Source organism: Pieris brassicae, chromosome 10, assembly GCF_905147105.1.
Source record: "Pieris brassicae chromosome 10, ilPieBrab1.1, whole genome shotgun sequence".
Classification (NCBI taxonomy): Eukaryota; Metazoa; Arthropoda; class Insecta; order Lepidoptera; family Pieridae; genus Pieris; species Pieris brassicae.
The window spans coordinates 12,910,182-12,927,535 of NC_059674.1; the positions used below are offsets into that span (position 1 = coordinate 12,910,182).

The following is a 17,354-nucleotide window of genomic DNA, read 5'->3' on the forward strand; positions in this document are numbered from 1 at the left end:
ATACGGTCAATTAGGCTAATTGCTAAGCAAAATAATGTATGAGTCCCGTGCATATCGCTTAGTTAAATAATTTAAAGGAAATGCGTTTGTGCTCACCGCAACAACGTGGTTATTCGCAATATCCAACACTAAATATTATATTGAAATATTAATAGGACGACCATTTTGTTATACATTGATTAGAAATAATATCTAATTGTGCCCGACTATGTCTGGCACATCAAAATAATCAATACATATTACAAACTTAGGCTAAAATGTCCAGGCATATAACCAGAGCAAGTCAAAAATGTACAATAATCACTATCGAATGGGAGTCACGAGAAATTCGGAAATAAATAGATGATCTGGAAACCAATATTGTGTAGCTATATTATATGGAAAGAAACAAGGTCTACGTGTCCCAGGACACACTGTAGACGAAATATTTTTTGAGTGTTTTGGTCACAGAAATAATGAATTTTTTAATGATATTAGCGTTTTAAGTCAACAATGTGAGAAATATGTTTTTGTGTATATACATATACACTTATGTAATATAAGTGGTACATTTATATACATAACTTATATACAATATATAATAACTTATAATAAGTTAAGATGATCAGAAAAGTGGAGGAATTTGACTGGTGCCCAACGTACAATAAACGCAAAAGAGGAAGACAATTCAGAAGGTGCATAGACCAGATTAAGAAAACACCAGGTACATGACTAAGAGTGGCACAGTATCTGAATTTTTTTTTATTATTATATGTCATAGTTAACTCGGTATGGACACAATTAAATATAATTTACTGGCAAGAAACGTACGCTTCTGATATCAAATTACCCGATAAATTCTACTAAAATTTTACATATTACTTTCGTATTCATTGAAGCGTATACAATTACTTAATTTCACCCTTAAATGAGATAACTTTTCGCATTGGCCAGTTTTAAGACAAATCTTTAAAGTTTTTGCTCTTCTTTAAATAAAGCCTATTGTACATAATACGTTTAAAATATTGTAAATAAAACGATCGTCTATATTATTTTTATGTTTCAGACACAAGATAGCAAGAAATACCGAAAAAATAATAATAATTCTAGTGTGAAGGATTCAAACTACGTTGTAGCAGACGCCACAGTATATATCAAACTCCGAATTCTTATTTTAAAATCAATATAGACCAAGTGTATTACGTCATTATGAGAGTACATAAACCTGTTGGTAAGCTGGAGAACCCAGTAAAATTAATTTCCAGTTTCGTAGTTAATAGGAGGCAAACGGGCAGGAGGCTCACCTGATGTTATGTGATACCGCCGCCAATGGGCAGTCACATTGCCAGAAGGCTCGCAAGTGCGTTGCCGGCTTTTCAAGAATTGGTACGCTCTTTTCTTGAAGGGCCCTAAGTCGAATTAGTTCTGAAATACTTCAGTGGGCAGCTGGTTCCACATAGTGGTGTTGCGTGATAAAAACTGCCTTAGAAAACGCCCAGTTGTAGAACGACGGACGTCGAGGTGATACGGATGGTATTTTGTATTTTGCCTTGACGTCCGATATTGAAACTCAGCTGCAGGTATTAGACCAAACAACTCTTTTGAATACCTCCCATGGTAAATGCGGTAGAAGATGCAGAGAGACCCAACATCTCTATAAACAGTACAATAGGTTATTTTACTTTAGAGAAGTCGTAAGAGAATTTCTTTAAAAATAAATAAATACAGTATCTATAAAGCTAAATGATCGACGCATTTATGATCAGACAACGATAGTACCAAGGGATTACATTAATTAATATAGTAAAGCTTTGACCAAAAATCGCGAAACTATAACGCAGCGTGACATACCCACCCCACTTTGGGATACATAAAGGGTGGGGTGAAAATCGATAGAATCAGCGACGCGATGACTGCCGGACCAACCATTTTGACTATATACATTTTATAGTTCACATTATGTATAATGAGATGCGGTATTATCAAGAGCTTACGTTGGTGTTGGATAAAATTATATACAATGGTTAACGGATAAAAACAAAATAAAGCTAAAACAAAACACAATCTTCTGTTATAGTAATGTTAATACGAATTACAACAGTAAATTTATCAAAGAAAATGCTATAACCTTAGTAAAATTTAATAATTTCAGTTCCATAGAATTTATTACATAGACAAAATGTCACTCATAACTATCACCCAATACGTAATTGAAGGAATAACTCCAATAATTAACTTAAAAATAAACCTGATGTAATAACAAGATCCAATTTAAATATCATTATTATATTTACTAAAAATGAATTTAAAATCAGAACAAATTCACAAGCCAAAATTACAGTGCATCTAAAATAAACTAGAATTAATAAAACATGAACGCATCGCGGCATACGGAATACGTCTTTGGAATTCCAAATTTAAACTGACCGCCCATTATAAAACAGATCGCATCGAGTTATTTCCCGCGCGAAAATAAATGAAGATTATAGCTGCTAGGTGGAACAGATAAAAAATATTATAGAATGAAGAGATATAGATTATATTAAGTGAATCAACTATTCGATTGTAAGACTGACATTGGGTTAAACTAAAACATTAACTAAGAATTCAAACAAAAAGGAAAGACGTGGTTTGTAATTTTTTTAACATATTCAAATTTTACTCTGCAAATCTACAATAAGTTATAAACGTCCTCTATATAATATAACATCGTAAAACCTCTACTAAATGATATTATTAAATAAACATAAAACTACATTAGCAATAAACAACTTAATGTTAATGAAATAAGCAATCGTTGCGTCACGTTTTTATAACCACATTTATAGACAATTTATAGTTCCATATGTCAGACAACTTTTATAATTAAAACTACGCGCGTTCCATTGGCCGAAGTTTCCACGAAAAAAAACTGGCTCGACCGTGTACGTGAAAAGCGGGAAAAAAAATTAGCCAATGGCCAGCTTTAGAGCGCGCGGCGGCCAATCCCCGCGTGGCATTCGAACGTAGAATACGTGTTACAGAAAAAATTCGTTTACGTTTTTCCGATGGGCGTTACCGGCATTACTATGTGCATAATTCTATTTCTAACTTTTTTCACACTCCGTTAGTTTAAATTTGCTTGTTTTTACGCGCTCTAAAGGTTAGCTATTTGTTAGTCTATTGCGCAAATATAAACGAATGTTTTTGTACAACATCTATTAAATTAAATTATACTTATGGACAAATTACATCGCGAACGCCTTGTATAAAATCTTATTAGCTTTTGTTGAGCAATTTTGTAGTCAGAGGAATTTAATTGCTTATAATAATTTGTTTTCGTAACGTTATATAATTACGTCAAAATTTGTGGTTTTAAAATTTAAAATACGATAAAATAAAAATCGTTTGTTCATCGTTTTACAAATGAATAAAAAAATGTACAGACTACGAAAATGAAACATGTTGTCTATTCCCACGTTTTTTAATCGAACAATACTAAAGTTGCCAGTAATTAAATATTTATCTATGGTTGAATGATTGGTAGGTAGTGCGTAATGAGTTTTTTAATTGTCATAATTGTCACTTTAATGTCCACACATGACAACCTGACGGAAGGTGGTGACTTTGTGACTATTTGCAAGGTATTTAATTAAATGGCAATATATTCAAAGGAAGTGACTTGTTGGTATGAACAAATTATTTTACTAGGTGTAGAAATATAGTATCCCAACTCATAAGTTAATACTTAAACATTCCATAGATAACATAAGTAAAACTAAACTTATCAGGATACTATTATTAGAATATTGTACATATTTTTTATAAGATAAATATTTTGTAAAAAAGTTATATATTTGGCATATCAACATCATTAAAGCACGGTTATTTTGTTTGGATTATTCAATACAAGATATTATGAATCTGTACCTAATTTAAGGAAACCCAGGCGCGAACCGAGTAAATAAAAGAAAGCAATATTTACTACAGTAAATGTGTAACATTAATAACACGACATATCAAATTGACGACAATTACCGAAGCCACCCTTTGATGAAAAGAAAATTGTGGGGTTGAAAAACTCCCTCAGTAATTTGTAGTTTCGAAGATTCTTTGTTTGAATTTATGAAAAATTAATTTCATAGACAATCTAGTATTTACATAACTGTAATAATGATCGTGGTTCATATAAGCAACAAATATTGAATTAAAAAAAAAGAATACCTCAATATTAAATATGGCGGATGAACTAGCATTTGATACCTCGAAAGTGCAATTTAGGACAGCTTATTACTGTAATATTCGTTCTATTATTAAATTAATTTTATATATTGGTAAATCGTAGGTTATAAAAGTCTCCAAAAGTAGTTAAAGATTATATAAAAAACAATTAAAGCTGGATTTTACAAACGGTCAAGATAAAAAACGTCAGGTGGCAAGTTTCTTTGAGATCTTCCGCTTCGCAGAGCCAAAACTCGATATTAAACTCCTCTCGAAAAGATTGGCTTGGCTTGACATTTGTTACATAAGCTAAGGGTTCCGTATTGAAATCAAATCGTTGTATGCTAACAACGCATTAATGTTAAAAATGTAACCTTAATAGCGTAACAAGTTATACTTAGAATTAAATATGACAGTATCGCAATTATGCAGAATTATTTAATTTAATTGAGGATATTTTTTATAAATTTCTTTAAAAAAACCACATAGTGAAATAATAGTTAGCCTTCATATTAAATGCAATATCCTGTGAAGCATTTATAGCTATACCAAACTAAATAATACGAACCGGTTAGCAAAATGGAGTTACGGTAAAAGTTACAAAACTTAAATTTTTATCACGGTACCCTAAAAAGCCAAGACAAAGACTGTCCGAGTGAAGAAAATATTTCACTAATTTACAAAGTTTTATCCCTTTTGAAACGTTTAAAGAGTTTTTATTAAAAATATATCTCACCTACAAAACCCTCACTTATGAAAAAGATTTCCATTTCCTGTCCAAAAGTTAATTTATGGGTATTCAACAAATTTTATTATCTGTAGGAAACCTAAGTAGTTCTTCCTATATAGAACTTGCAAGAGTAAAGAATAGCGGAAGGAAATATATTTTGAATATAGAACGGTTTCGGATTTTACTTTTTTTTTGGGGATTTGATGTTGGTCTAAATAGGTATAATTCGTAATTTATTAATACACAGTATTTGTCGTTATTAAAGTTCTTATAGTAAAAATATATTAGCTATACGTTTGGCTATAACAAAATGTTGCCAACAATAATAAAAAGGATCTACTAACCTGTATGTAATCTTGTGTGTTGTTGCACATGACTCAGCTGCTTGAACCTTCTATCACAGTAGGAACACTTGTATGGCTTCTCTCCAGTGTGGACCCTGATATGCTGGACCAGTTGGTGGTTGGAGCTGAAGGACTTGAGACACTGCTGACACTGGTGAGGCTTAACTTCCCCTCCTAACCCTCGCTGGAGTTCTCTCGCATGCATCTGCATTGCGTTCTTGTGCATGAAGATCTGAAAATATATGGCTTTTAGTTACATCCTTCCTTTATGTAATAACTTGGTAAAGTCTAGAAATCTATTGTTTTGTTATTCAAATCTAATTGTTTAGATAAACATGAATTTTAATTCAGTAGTGAGGAGAGCTTCTAACATTGGAAAATAGAATGTAGGTGCCTCTAAAACTTGAGTTAAAGCCAGGATTATTTATGAATTATCTAAAGTCCGATAAGAACTATACAGCAGGCGCCAGAACTTTCATCTCTAAGTTAAGGTACATAACCTAAAATATACTAATAATATGAACATTTGGAAACTATAAATGTTCAATAAATTAACGAGTTAATAAAATTGTATTAACCGAGGAAGGAAAAGAGTAAAAAAATATTATTTTTAGCCGGTGCCAAATGTAATGTTTCCTTGTTATCTTTCTGTTATACGCATTAATTCGGTGAAATTAAATTGGTTTACAATAGTTAATAAATATATTATTTTGGACACGAATCTCACACTAAGCACTCTAAATTAATTAACTAAAGTCAAAACTTACAAACAAAAATTTCTTTCACAAAACATTTTATCGTCAACTTTAAAATTTTCCAAACTTAATTATTCTACTTGAAACTTTTAAGTTGAGACAAAGAAACATTTTTGTTCGCTTTTTGAATTACGTAATTTAATTATCTACCTTAGACAGATAAAATAAAACATTTAGTAACGGCAGTATTTTTAAATTACGAATAAACTACTATTTGTTTATATAGCAGAAGACATGTTAATTGGAATAAATTGTCTATGATATGACCTGTGGTTATGACTCCAAACATGGTCTAGATACAGCACTCTATGGTTATTGTAAATAACATAGTCCGTGGCATTATTCTTATGTTTATCTATATCATCTTTTAATGAAGTAAATTAAGTTATTAATAGCGTATATATTTGTTGAGAATGTTTTTTCTTTACAAAATCGCATCAAATTACCATGAGTAAGCGCCATGACGTGTGAGTGTTAGATTTCACAAATAGTCCTATAATTTAACCCCAAAGAAATAATGCATCGCGATATGGTTAAATTATACAGACTTTTGATTCACTGCCAGTTTTCATAATTATTTTTGTTATTCACACTACAAGCCGCATACAATTGCAAGTCATTTTATTGTAAGATGACAGAGCAAAGATACGCTGAAAAAAATCTTGTATCTAATTTGTTCTTCAAGGTACACTAAAAGGTAGCGCTAGATAAAAGAAAGCCTAACCAATATATATTAGAAGTAGTGTTTCATTTGTTTTACATCTATAATTCATCTTAAATTATTTAAAATAGTAGGATCAGCTGTAAACAAGTTTTGCGAAACATTGTCTATTTTATTCATAGGTTTTTAATTAAAAACTTTGCTAAACATTACTTAATTGTACAATGTACCGAGGCTTAAATTATAAACAACATTTTTGGAAGCTTATGCAATATTAAAAGTTTAAAACAGGGAAATATTTATTACAAAATATACGAGTCAGTTCTAATCTTCTCTAACTATACGCTTAGCTATATTTATTGAAAACCCCCAGTTTCTTGCGATTGCAAAGAAACGACTTTCGGCACGCAATCTGTACACTGCAAGTCATAAAAACAGTAACATATCACTGATATTTTACGGTGAGTAACAGGAGAAATTGTCTCTAATATTCTATGTAAAATGGAAATTAATAACAAAAAAAGTATTTCCTTATTATTAATGTGTTGAGTCCAAAAATTTGAAATACCTACCTGCGGTAATAAAGCATTATGAAATAGGTTAAAATCCCACATATCACTATACATTTCTAGAGACGTGTGTCCGATACGAAGGCCCCATAAGTACTATGGTTAATTATTTTTGCCACAGTTAAAGGAAAAACTTAGTGTAAACATTTATTAAATCAACTTAAATGTACTTTATAAATTTAATTATCCGCTTCCTGCCCTAATCACTTTATTTTTCAGTAAATAATAGGGAAAACCAGATTTGTAGCTATTTTGTAATTGTTGTTTTCTGTAATATAAGAATGGATCTTAATTAACATAATTGTGTTTGTGTCTTCCCAAAATTACAAATGGAGGAAAATATTTTTATGAGGTAAACTCCTTTTATTGATTTTGGGATCCCAATCCAAGTTTTCCTGATATCATTATCATTATTTTAAAATGTGTCGGTAACAACTTTAGTATATATAATATTAAATTATAAAACTACGCCTTTTTTCATTAGTATTATGAATATTGAAATAAAAATGCTTAAACATTAATAGGCAAAACTTTTTTTAGATTTAATTTCCTTTCTTACTGATTTATATTAATTTGGCTTGTAGTGTAGCCCTTTCACGCGTGCTAGAAAGTGGAACTAGACGCTTTGATCACGCAACGAAGAAATTGTAAAGAATTTATGCTTTTGATACGGTATGATGCGGGGTCTAAGGTTCAGAGCCCGGAAGAGAACTAATACTTGTTAATGGTGTTGCTAGCTAATTCAATATTGTTTGTATACCTATGTACTAGGTAAGCTTCTACTTTTAAATGTCGTTCTTAGAATGACTAAGTACTCTAAAATATAATGATATATATTCTATAATATATATAGCTTCTAATTCAAAATTTTGAATGTTTATTTTTTTATCAATCATCAAAAACTGCGCAAATGTAATAAAAACTAAACCTCATTTGTTATTTAAAAATGGAATCATTTATAAAAATCCCCGCTATGATCGCTCAGCGCCTCCCTCAGTAATTAGCGACGTAAAAAATTAACAGCTTTAGGTACTCGCTAGAAATTTACAAGAAAGCTATATTAGAAAATTTCTAGCATCCCTTCAGTAGGTGTTCGCTTATGGGCGAACTCGAGTTTGTTTCAGAAGGACTTACACAACGGAACGCATTGAATAAGGTGCTCCAGTAACTGGGCCGCGGAGGTTACTTGCAAGTGAGTCATGTCATCATCATAACTTCATTTATTAACTACCGATTTTTTTCCTGTAATACACTTTAAATATATTTTTTGATTCCTTGCAAGAAAAGTTGTGTGCACAGTGTTTGGAATAACACGCCTTTACACCCCTGAGCTGTGAAATATGCGGAGGCCATAATTTTTCTCACAAATTGTCCGGCGAGCGAGCATTAACGCTCTATTAAGAAAAACGGTCCGAACCCTTCTTCATTTTAACAAGATTTTTATATCGTGATCAAACGGAAATTCTTGATGTAACTAAAAAGATTTTGTTAAAATATTAAACATACTTGTATTTGAAACAAAAAGTGAAATTAAGAGGATATAGTTTTAGATTTTATTTATCATAGACGAAATAAATTGGGATGGAAGGGAATTGTGTACACTGCAAGCGTGCTGCAAGTGTGCCGCAAGTAATAAGCATACAGTATAAAGTGTGCTGACTTATCCTAGTCCCAGTGAAGGTTCAAAGTATAAAAATCTCGTAAACAATCCTCGGTTACACATTAATATATTGCAATTGTAATCCTTCAATAAATTGTCAAAAATACTTCTTTGAGTCATAGTTTATAAGTGTTTACGTAATGCGAAAGATATAAAACCTAATGAATATTTATCATATATAAAAATATATGTGACGGCAGTAAAATGACTAAATACTTGACCCAGTATCGGGGTCGGGAAAAGTTAAAAATGTGAAGATAAAAAAAGAAACAACGTCGTAAAATGTCGCGACCTCAACGGAAATTGAGTCAAGTTCACAATGAGGACGTCAGTGTGTAATGTAAAATTTTATATCGTCTTAAAAATAAATAATTTATGTAAAATTATCTTAAGTTAAAAAGAATCTTCATGTCTCTCCTTTTTTCTATTATAATTATGCACTGGTCTCGTGCTCTCGAATCATAAATAATAATAATAATTGCGCCTGATTAATATTTTTTGTTTCTTTGTGTATTTCTAATATATGTCGATCTCCTCGCGTTTTCTTTCATGGGTTCTAACCCATTAAAGTGATGGTAGGGGAGGGGATAGATCGAGAATGTTCGCCCGTGTCCTACCACATTGTCCACACTTTGTCGATACCATATGGTTTTTCAGGGTTCTAGAAGAATGCGAAAGCGACCCCAAGGGCCTTTGACCCGTTTGTGTTGGTTCAACCCAAGTAAGGGGAAGGACTTACACATTAAAACAATCAATGGCGCTACAACCTTTTTAGGTCTGGGCCTCAGATTTTTGTATCATGATCATTTGTTAATCGAATAGGCAAGTAGGTGAACAGCCTCCTGTGCCTGAGTGGCCAACTTTTGGGTCTAAGGCAAGCCGGTTTCCTCTCGATGTTTTCCTTCACCGTTCGAGCTAATGTTAAATGCGCACATAGAAATAAAATCCATTGGTGCACAGCCGGGGATCGAACCTACGACCTCAGGGATGAGAGGCACAGGCTGAAGCCAACACTGCTCTTAAGGACTTACACATTGGTTAAAAAAAACTGGGGTTCAAATCTTCGCCCACGGTTAACAATTTCAATGAATCATACAATTATGGTCATATCGCTCAGGTAACAGAACTTATAACTTCTAACTCATAAAGTAATTTGAACAATATGTTTCAAAAGACTGATTTGCCAAACGCACAGGTGTGAAAGTGTCAATTAGCTACTTATCACTTCCCGTCACACCGGCATTTTTTTTAATAAAAGGGGTGAAAAATAGCTAATTACTACGGTGTAAAACAATTAGGTTGACTTACGATATGGTGTGATAAACTGATGTGATTGTTATAATTATGTTTTTTCTGTATTTTTACAAGGATTTTGTTTGAGATACCAGTTTACTAGCGTTTTATACAAATAAACACACTACAAAGTTGGAGGATCCTCGAATAGTGAAAATATTTGCTCCTCCCTGTATCTTCTGACTACCTGATAAGCCTCTAAGTGTTAACCATAATCATAGTAATTCAGTAACTAACAGTAATTTAGAAATATTGATCTGAAATCACATACCTGTGAACATTACTTTAACGATACATAGACATTATATCTTTCTAGAAATGCATGGATGTCTGCATAACTATTAAGTAATTTCGAGTAATTTATGAACAAACAGATAGACATACGAAATTGAAAGCCCAAATAAATTTACATTACTTCATTATCATTAAGTTCCAACAGTATAGATCATACTTTTTGGAGTCGGTTAATAAATATGATTAAATGTAATTGTCTTCTGCGCCCTGGTTCAATAAATACCAGTCGTTATAGCTACGAGTCGTAGTCGTTGAAAATAAATGGCTGTCAAGTGGCCATTCGAGAGAATACTAAAATGTATTTGGTTTTTACTAATTATACATTTTCAGATTCACGGGTACTAAGCAAAAATATTACTGATAAGTAATAAAAATAAATAAACAACAAGAATTGCAATATCTTTAATACAAAAATGATTTTTTATGCCAGTTCAAGGCAGTACATTACTCATCCATATCTCAAACCTTGGACTTTCGTAAACAATACGTAATATGAATACAAAAGACTTAAAAATAATAATTAACTTTTACTTTTTATATCCCAACACCACTATGGTTTAAAATTGACAACCCATAGAGTGGTCTATTGTTGTCTTGAGCGCTATTAATTACCAATATCTATAGAGAAAATTGCTTTAACAGATCTTTAATGATGTTTGATCTTTTGTGGGTCCTTACTAGCTTCTAGCTGATATCTCAAAGCGAACATGAAAAATATATTTTATTTGTATTATATTTTTGGCAGTAACATGCCACGCCGTTGATTTACTGGCTGGCAACACAAAAATTTCTGTATCTATTGCGTGGTATTTCTTTTATCTAAGGGGTAAGTAGGTGATCAGCCTATGCCTGACAAACCTACGTCTACTTTTCTGGTCTAAGGCATCTCGGTTTCTGTACGAGGCTTTCCTTCACGAACGAGAGTTAAATAAGAAAGAAAAGTCCATTGATCTACAACTGATGTTCGAACCTACGATCTCAGGGATCTAGGCCGACACTGCTCTGTGGTTTAGTACATAGATTTAAAATTAGAATTTTCGCAATTGTTAATAATACGCAAACAATTCAAGGAAATGTATAAAACATATATAAGTGTCGATAATATTATAAAAACATAAAAACATGTTTATTTCCTGCACTTGGGCCTTGGCTGTATAACTTTTATTTATATAACACGTTAGATAATGCTTTAATATAATATTGGTATTCTTATCTTTATTCGTATTTACTTACTTTAAAGTGTTTTATTCTTTGGTTAATTTTCTTTAAGTGCGATATAGGATTTTTAATGGTTATTAAAATTGGATTTAAAATTAATTAATTTATACTTTTATAATATATATTGATTGCTATATATATATATAGGACACACACATGAATGAGTCAAGTATTTTTTTTATTCTAGTCGCGCTTAATACGGCAATCTTATAATGAAGGATTGTTAGTCGTAGTATTTCTGTTAAATAAAAGCTTCAAAGCAATTTTTCCCAATCTTTTTGGTGTTATGCCCCACCTTAGCCTTTAGTTTGCATAAGAAGGATTTAGGAAGAAATGTACTTTTTAAGTGATAACTTCTTATTGGAGGGTAAACCGCTTCGTTACGTAACGCGTTACGGCGCCAGTCTGTCTAGCTTCCCTTTCTCAGCTGCGACAGCTGTAGGCAGGCACCTCCTCTCTCACTTTAGCCCGCCAAATTTCGGACAGACTCTTTCCCCTCTCTCTACTCAGTGTTTAGTGTTATTGACTGTTGACAGTGAGAATATAACCTCAAACTATCACCGTTTTTGAAAGTGATTACAAAAATATGATGAATGAAAATGATCCGCGGAACATTACATAATTAAATAGTTCAACATAGATTAGTTTAAGTTTTTACTTCCGTCAAAGAGGCTCACTTCCCGAGACGCATACATTTTTTTATTACTAGGAAGTTGGTAACGAAACACAGTGAGAAAATACAAATAATTTTAATCAAATTTCGAATTTAAGGGAGGCTTAATAATCAAAATGCCCAACGTTGGAAAATCATTTTTTTTTTCTTTGTCATTTTAATAATATTGTCTATGACCAAGCTGGTATATTGTCATTCATTTCACGAAGTAAAATCTATAAATATTTAAGTTTATTAGTTTACAAGTAGAAAATTATTTATCTACAACCAATATAGTTATATTTTGTATCTATAACATAACTATGACATATATCAGTGTAATTTTAGATAAAAACAAAATCAATGATTATAGGATACTCATGGAATGTAGGCTATCGAGCGAGAGAGATATATCATGCCCTCTCAAAAGATAACAATCTACATCTACCGCCCACGAGGTAACTTCCTATAGCAAAACTTTAGTATGCAATTAGCCACTTTAAAGAAATAGAATTAGAGTTGCTTTTTCCAAACAAAAATAGTTACTTACTGCATTTCGTATATGGGAAAAGGTTATACGTTTTTCATAGATAAATTGTGGTATAAAAGAATTAATTTTTGTGTGCCTTTAATTGCAATTATAGCAAGTTAGGTTGGAGTTATTTATGTAAACATCAATTTGCACTTCATTAGAACTTTCACATGGGATCTATACTTGACGATTAATCAGCGATTAATTCAAATGCCTAAATAAATATATAAATATTAAAAATATTGAAAAACATATACAGGCTAATAATTTTTTTCCAAGTATCTAAATTAAGAGGACGTGTTTTTTATAAGATTTTCATTATTTATGGAGACCCTAAAATAAATCAATGGCGCTACAACCTTTTTAGATCTGAGATTCAGATTTCTGTATCTGTTTCATGATCATTTGTTAATCTAATTAGCAAGTAAGTGATCAGCCTTCGTGCCTGACGCACCGTCGACTTTTTGGGTCTAAGGCAAGCCGGTTTCCTCACTATATTTTCCATCACCGTTCGGGCGAATATTAAATGCGCACATAGAAAGAAAGTCCATTGATGCACAGCCCGGGATCGAACCTCAGGGATGAGAGTCGTACGTTGAATCCGTGAGATTGGCTTTTTTTGTATGATTTTAGATGAAGGTTGGCGATTCTATAATTATTTTTATAAGATTTGGTCATGTATTTACCCACCAGATTCTTTTTTTCATTTCCTTACTAGGGTTGCGTGAAAAAGACCGCCCGTTGCATCACTTATAATTTGTATAAATGTAACGAAGTGTAAATAATTGAACAATAAACTTGCTTTAAAGGCTCTTAATTATAGGAATGCTTAGCATTCTGTATCCAATGCAATTATTGCTTTGTCAGGTATCGAACCAGCTAATTACTAATTGAGCCAAGGCAATTATTAGAAGCTGTATATTTTTAAATTATATTTTAACTCGCAGTACATTACTTACTGAGTAAATTAAAAAGTATATTAGGAATGTATCTTAGACCAGCGCATCCTCTATACACTGATAATACCGTATCAAAAAAATTTTTCTTGCACTGGAAGTCGAAAGCATCATGCGTTCTTGGGGCGTTTTAATAAAGCAATATTATAGCAGTAATATGAAATACATGTTATTTCCCAGTGAGGAATATGTTTAGTTAAACCTAAGACCTAAAAATACTACGAAAATACTACCACTGAGTAATCGCATTCCTTCACACACACAAATATAACTCACACATTGAAACAGGTGGATGTGTGCGTGGGATAGAATAAAAAGCGTAATAAAGTACCGACACTGACCTATGTCAACAAACGGAGCGCGCTCGTGTGCGAAGAGCAAAGATGTATAGAGACTTTCATAAAAAATATATTCGAAAGTACACTCACCCAGGTTCCATATTCAAAATACATGTCAAGTAACCAGTAGGTACAAGATGTGTTGTAATAACGATCAGCTTTTTTAAATTTAGAATCCGGATGCCAAAACCGTCTAGGCCGTTATCGTCTACCGATATTTTTTTATAACCAACCAGTGTCAGTCAAACAAATTAATTAAATTAGGCTACTCTTGCCATAGATCATACATACACAACATCAATCACTACATCTAGTTCCAAGAGAGATACCGTTGTTTCTATATGAGAGATATTTGACTAACTTTAAATTATACAACATTTTAGCTCTCAATTTCATGATACTCATTTAAGACCCCATTCATTTCTTTAAGATATTTTGCCATATCTTGAAACTAGATAAAATTTTCTCAACAGCTTAGGTTGCCGTTAACTGTGCCTGTTTTGTCAGTTTTACAATGAGTCACCCATAATAAAAATTATATCAGAATGCTTATTATTCCTTTTTAAACTACGTAGATATCACAATTCGCAAACAATGACAGCGCATTGAGATAACCTCATTTCTTTCTACGCACACACACACAGATGTAGTGTATCCATACATTTTAGTTTTACAGGAAGTGTCGAGTTACGTGAAAATTGACACAATAGTACGCGTAAATAATATTATCATATTTCATTGCACAATGTATAATAGAAAATGATGAATTGGATTATATAGTAAATAAATATATTTTCTGCTAACTTATTTAATATGTTATACTAAGATAACTTGTAAACATATATTTATGTTAATTAAAAGTGCAAAAGTTTTTGTAAACGTACCTTAAATATTTAAAAGTATTTGAAAATTTAAAAACAATATTTAACTTAGGTATAGTAATTTCATGCAGAGTAATTGAGGTATTGTGGGCAAAGTCAGTTTCTATATAAATCTAAGAAACTTCTCAGATTGTATCTTCAAAATATATAAAGTGTAGTAATAATTATAAATAAATTAATGTTATAACATTGCTTTCCTTGAAAAGTAAAAGACATAATGTGTGGTCACCGTTATAGGCATCTAATGGGACTGTCACGTATCGTAATATAAAAATTATACACCGAGCGAACGTAGAGTAATGCAATTTTATCTTTGAGATTGAAACCTGAGCTTTCAAATTGATATATAAAAACTTTTTGCAAATTTATATAATACTTAAGTGGTAATATAGGCTATTTTTATTTAATGTTTAATTTGTGATATAAACAGTAAACTTCATTAGTTTTTAAATATAAGAAAGGCGAGTTCTTATCTCAGTAAATTAAGCAACAGCAATGTCCAATACTAAATAACTAAAACTTTGAAGACTTTTTATTAAAGTAGTTTTTAATGAATATTCATATAAGCTGTGAAGGGCGCCATAACTCTGTACCAACATAACAGTACTATAGAAAAATGTACGTGTTAATTTTTTAAACAATGGTGGCGTAATAGTGTTCTAGACTAGAATATTAAAGGTGTAGGGTGACTACGAACAAGAACCCAACGAGTACGAGAAAAAATATTGACCAAATTTTAATTATTAATAGTTCAATTGACCAAGTTATAATTATTACTAGTTCCTTTGACCATGTTATAATTATTACTGGTTCGCCTGGGTGGTTTTTGACTATAATTTTGTTGCTGAGTAACTAGTGTCAATGTATCTAGAAGACAGTCATTGAAGTCAATTAAAGTTGATAAAGTATAAAAAGTTTACATAAAAACCGTCTATCTTCAATAATGAAGATAAAATAATGCTCTTAAACCTTAGAAAACTCAATTTTTTTTATTATATTATATGTTCCATCATCCATGATATTTGCGTATCATCAACATTTCGTAACAAATGTAACGTATACTCTCAATGAACAAAAAGTGTTTATAAAGACAAAAATATATACCCTTTGTGGAAGAAATATGAATCAAAACGTCAATATTTTTATCAGCGTTATAAATAATTATTGATTCTTAAAAGGCGAACGTACCTTCAGGGCTAACTGATAAGAAAACAAAGGACTATTTTACTTTAGACCTAGATAATGTCCAGCTTTTTATAAAATACATTATAATTAATACGTAAATTGGTTAGCATAGTAAAAGTCCACAACATTTAACGTAAGCTACAATTATTCACTATTCACCCTGGGTGTAGTAATACATTTCTAATACTGGGCCAAAGTCAATTTCTTTCGCAATACAGCGAAGAAATGCTGCAGCTTAAAGAGTTAATCGAGGACCAATTTTCATTGAAGTGGTTTAGTTTTACAGTTATTAAGGTAGCCTAGTGCTACAATCTTTTAAGGAGTGGATGTCAGATTTTTGTAATTGTTTAGTGATCATTTGTTTTTAATTGGCAAGTAGGTGATCAGTCTTCGCCTGAGACTTGCTGTCGGTTTTTTGGCTCTAAGGCATGCCGGTTTCCTCACGTTTTCCTTCACAGCACGAGCGAATACTAAATGTGCATTGGCACAGCCATGTTTAAACTGAAACCTCTAGGCCAAACCTGCTACAAGCCTGGTAGGTTTGGTCGATAACAGCTCATTTAAAAAATATAAATCTAAATGTATAGGAAGAAAATGCCATAGCAATGCAAATATGTACAGCTTAGGCCTTTTTTCGGATATAAATTGAGTTGCAGGAAGGTTGTGGAAGAAGTAGCGGGCGGCCCAATGCAGTGGTTTTTATTTTAAAGTCTTGTGCAAAAAACATTTTATTTCATATTCTTTGTGGTCTGTAGGTATTTGTAACGTTTAAAATTTATGTTTTTTTTTGTAATTTTAAGCTATAGTTTCCTCATATAAAAAAGTTAAGCAAGAGCCCGTTATTATAATCTAATCTATAAATACGCTGCATCGTACTCGATTGTAATTTTAAATAGTTTCATGCAGTATGCATGCGTACCCGGGTCACGATCAAAGCTATGAACTTGCATTTTTACATTGATTATTGTCAAAGCTACTGTCAAGTGATCTCATACAAAATTGCAAGACTCCATATTGCTTTTACGAGTATAAAAATTAATAATACTAAACAACAGCAAGTTCTTGGAACAAAATAAGTTTAGTTTTGTCGTTTACAACAATTTGCGT

The 17,354-nt window shown here is 31.8% G+C and overlaps 1 protein-coding gene across 4 annotated transcripts in view; it reads right to left on the reverse strand.

Annotated features, from left to right (window-relative positions):
- LOC123715337 (zinc finger protein 135-like) overlaps positions 1-17,354 on the reverse strand; it is a 60,909-nt gene that overhangs the window by 23,043 nt on the left and 20,512 nt on the right. For all 4 annotated transcript variants that reach the window (XM_045670307.1, XM_045670306.1, XM_045670305.1 and 1 more), the window contains one exon: positions 5,254-5,485. In XM_045670307.1, coding sequence (XP_045526263.1) covers positions 5,254-5,485 — 232 coding nt within the window. The remainder of the gene's footprint in view (positions 1-5,253; positions 5,486-17,354) is intronic.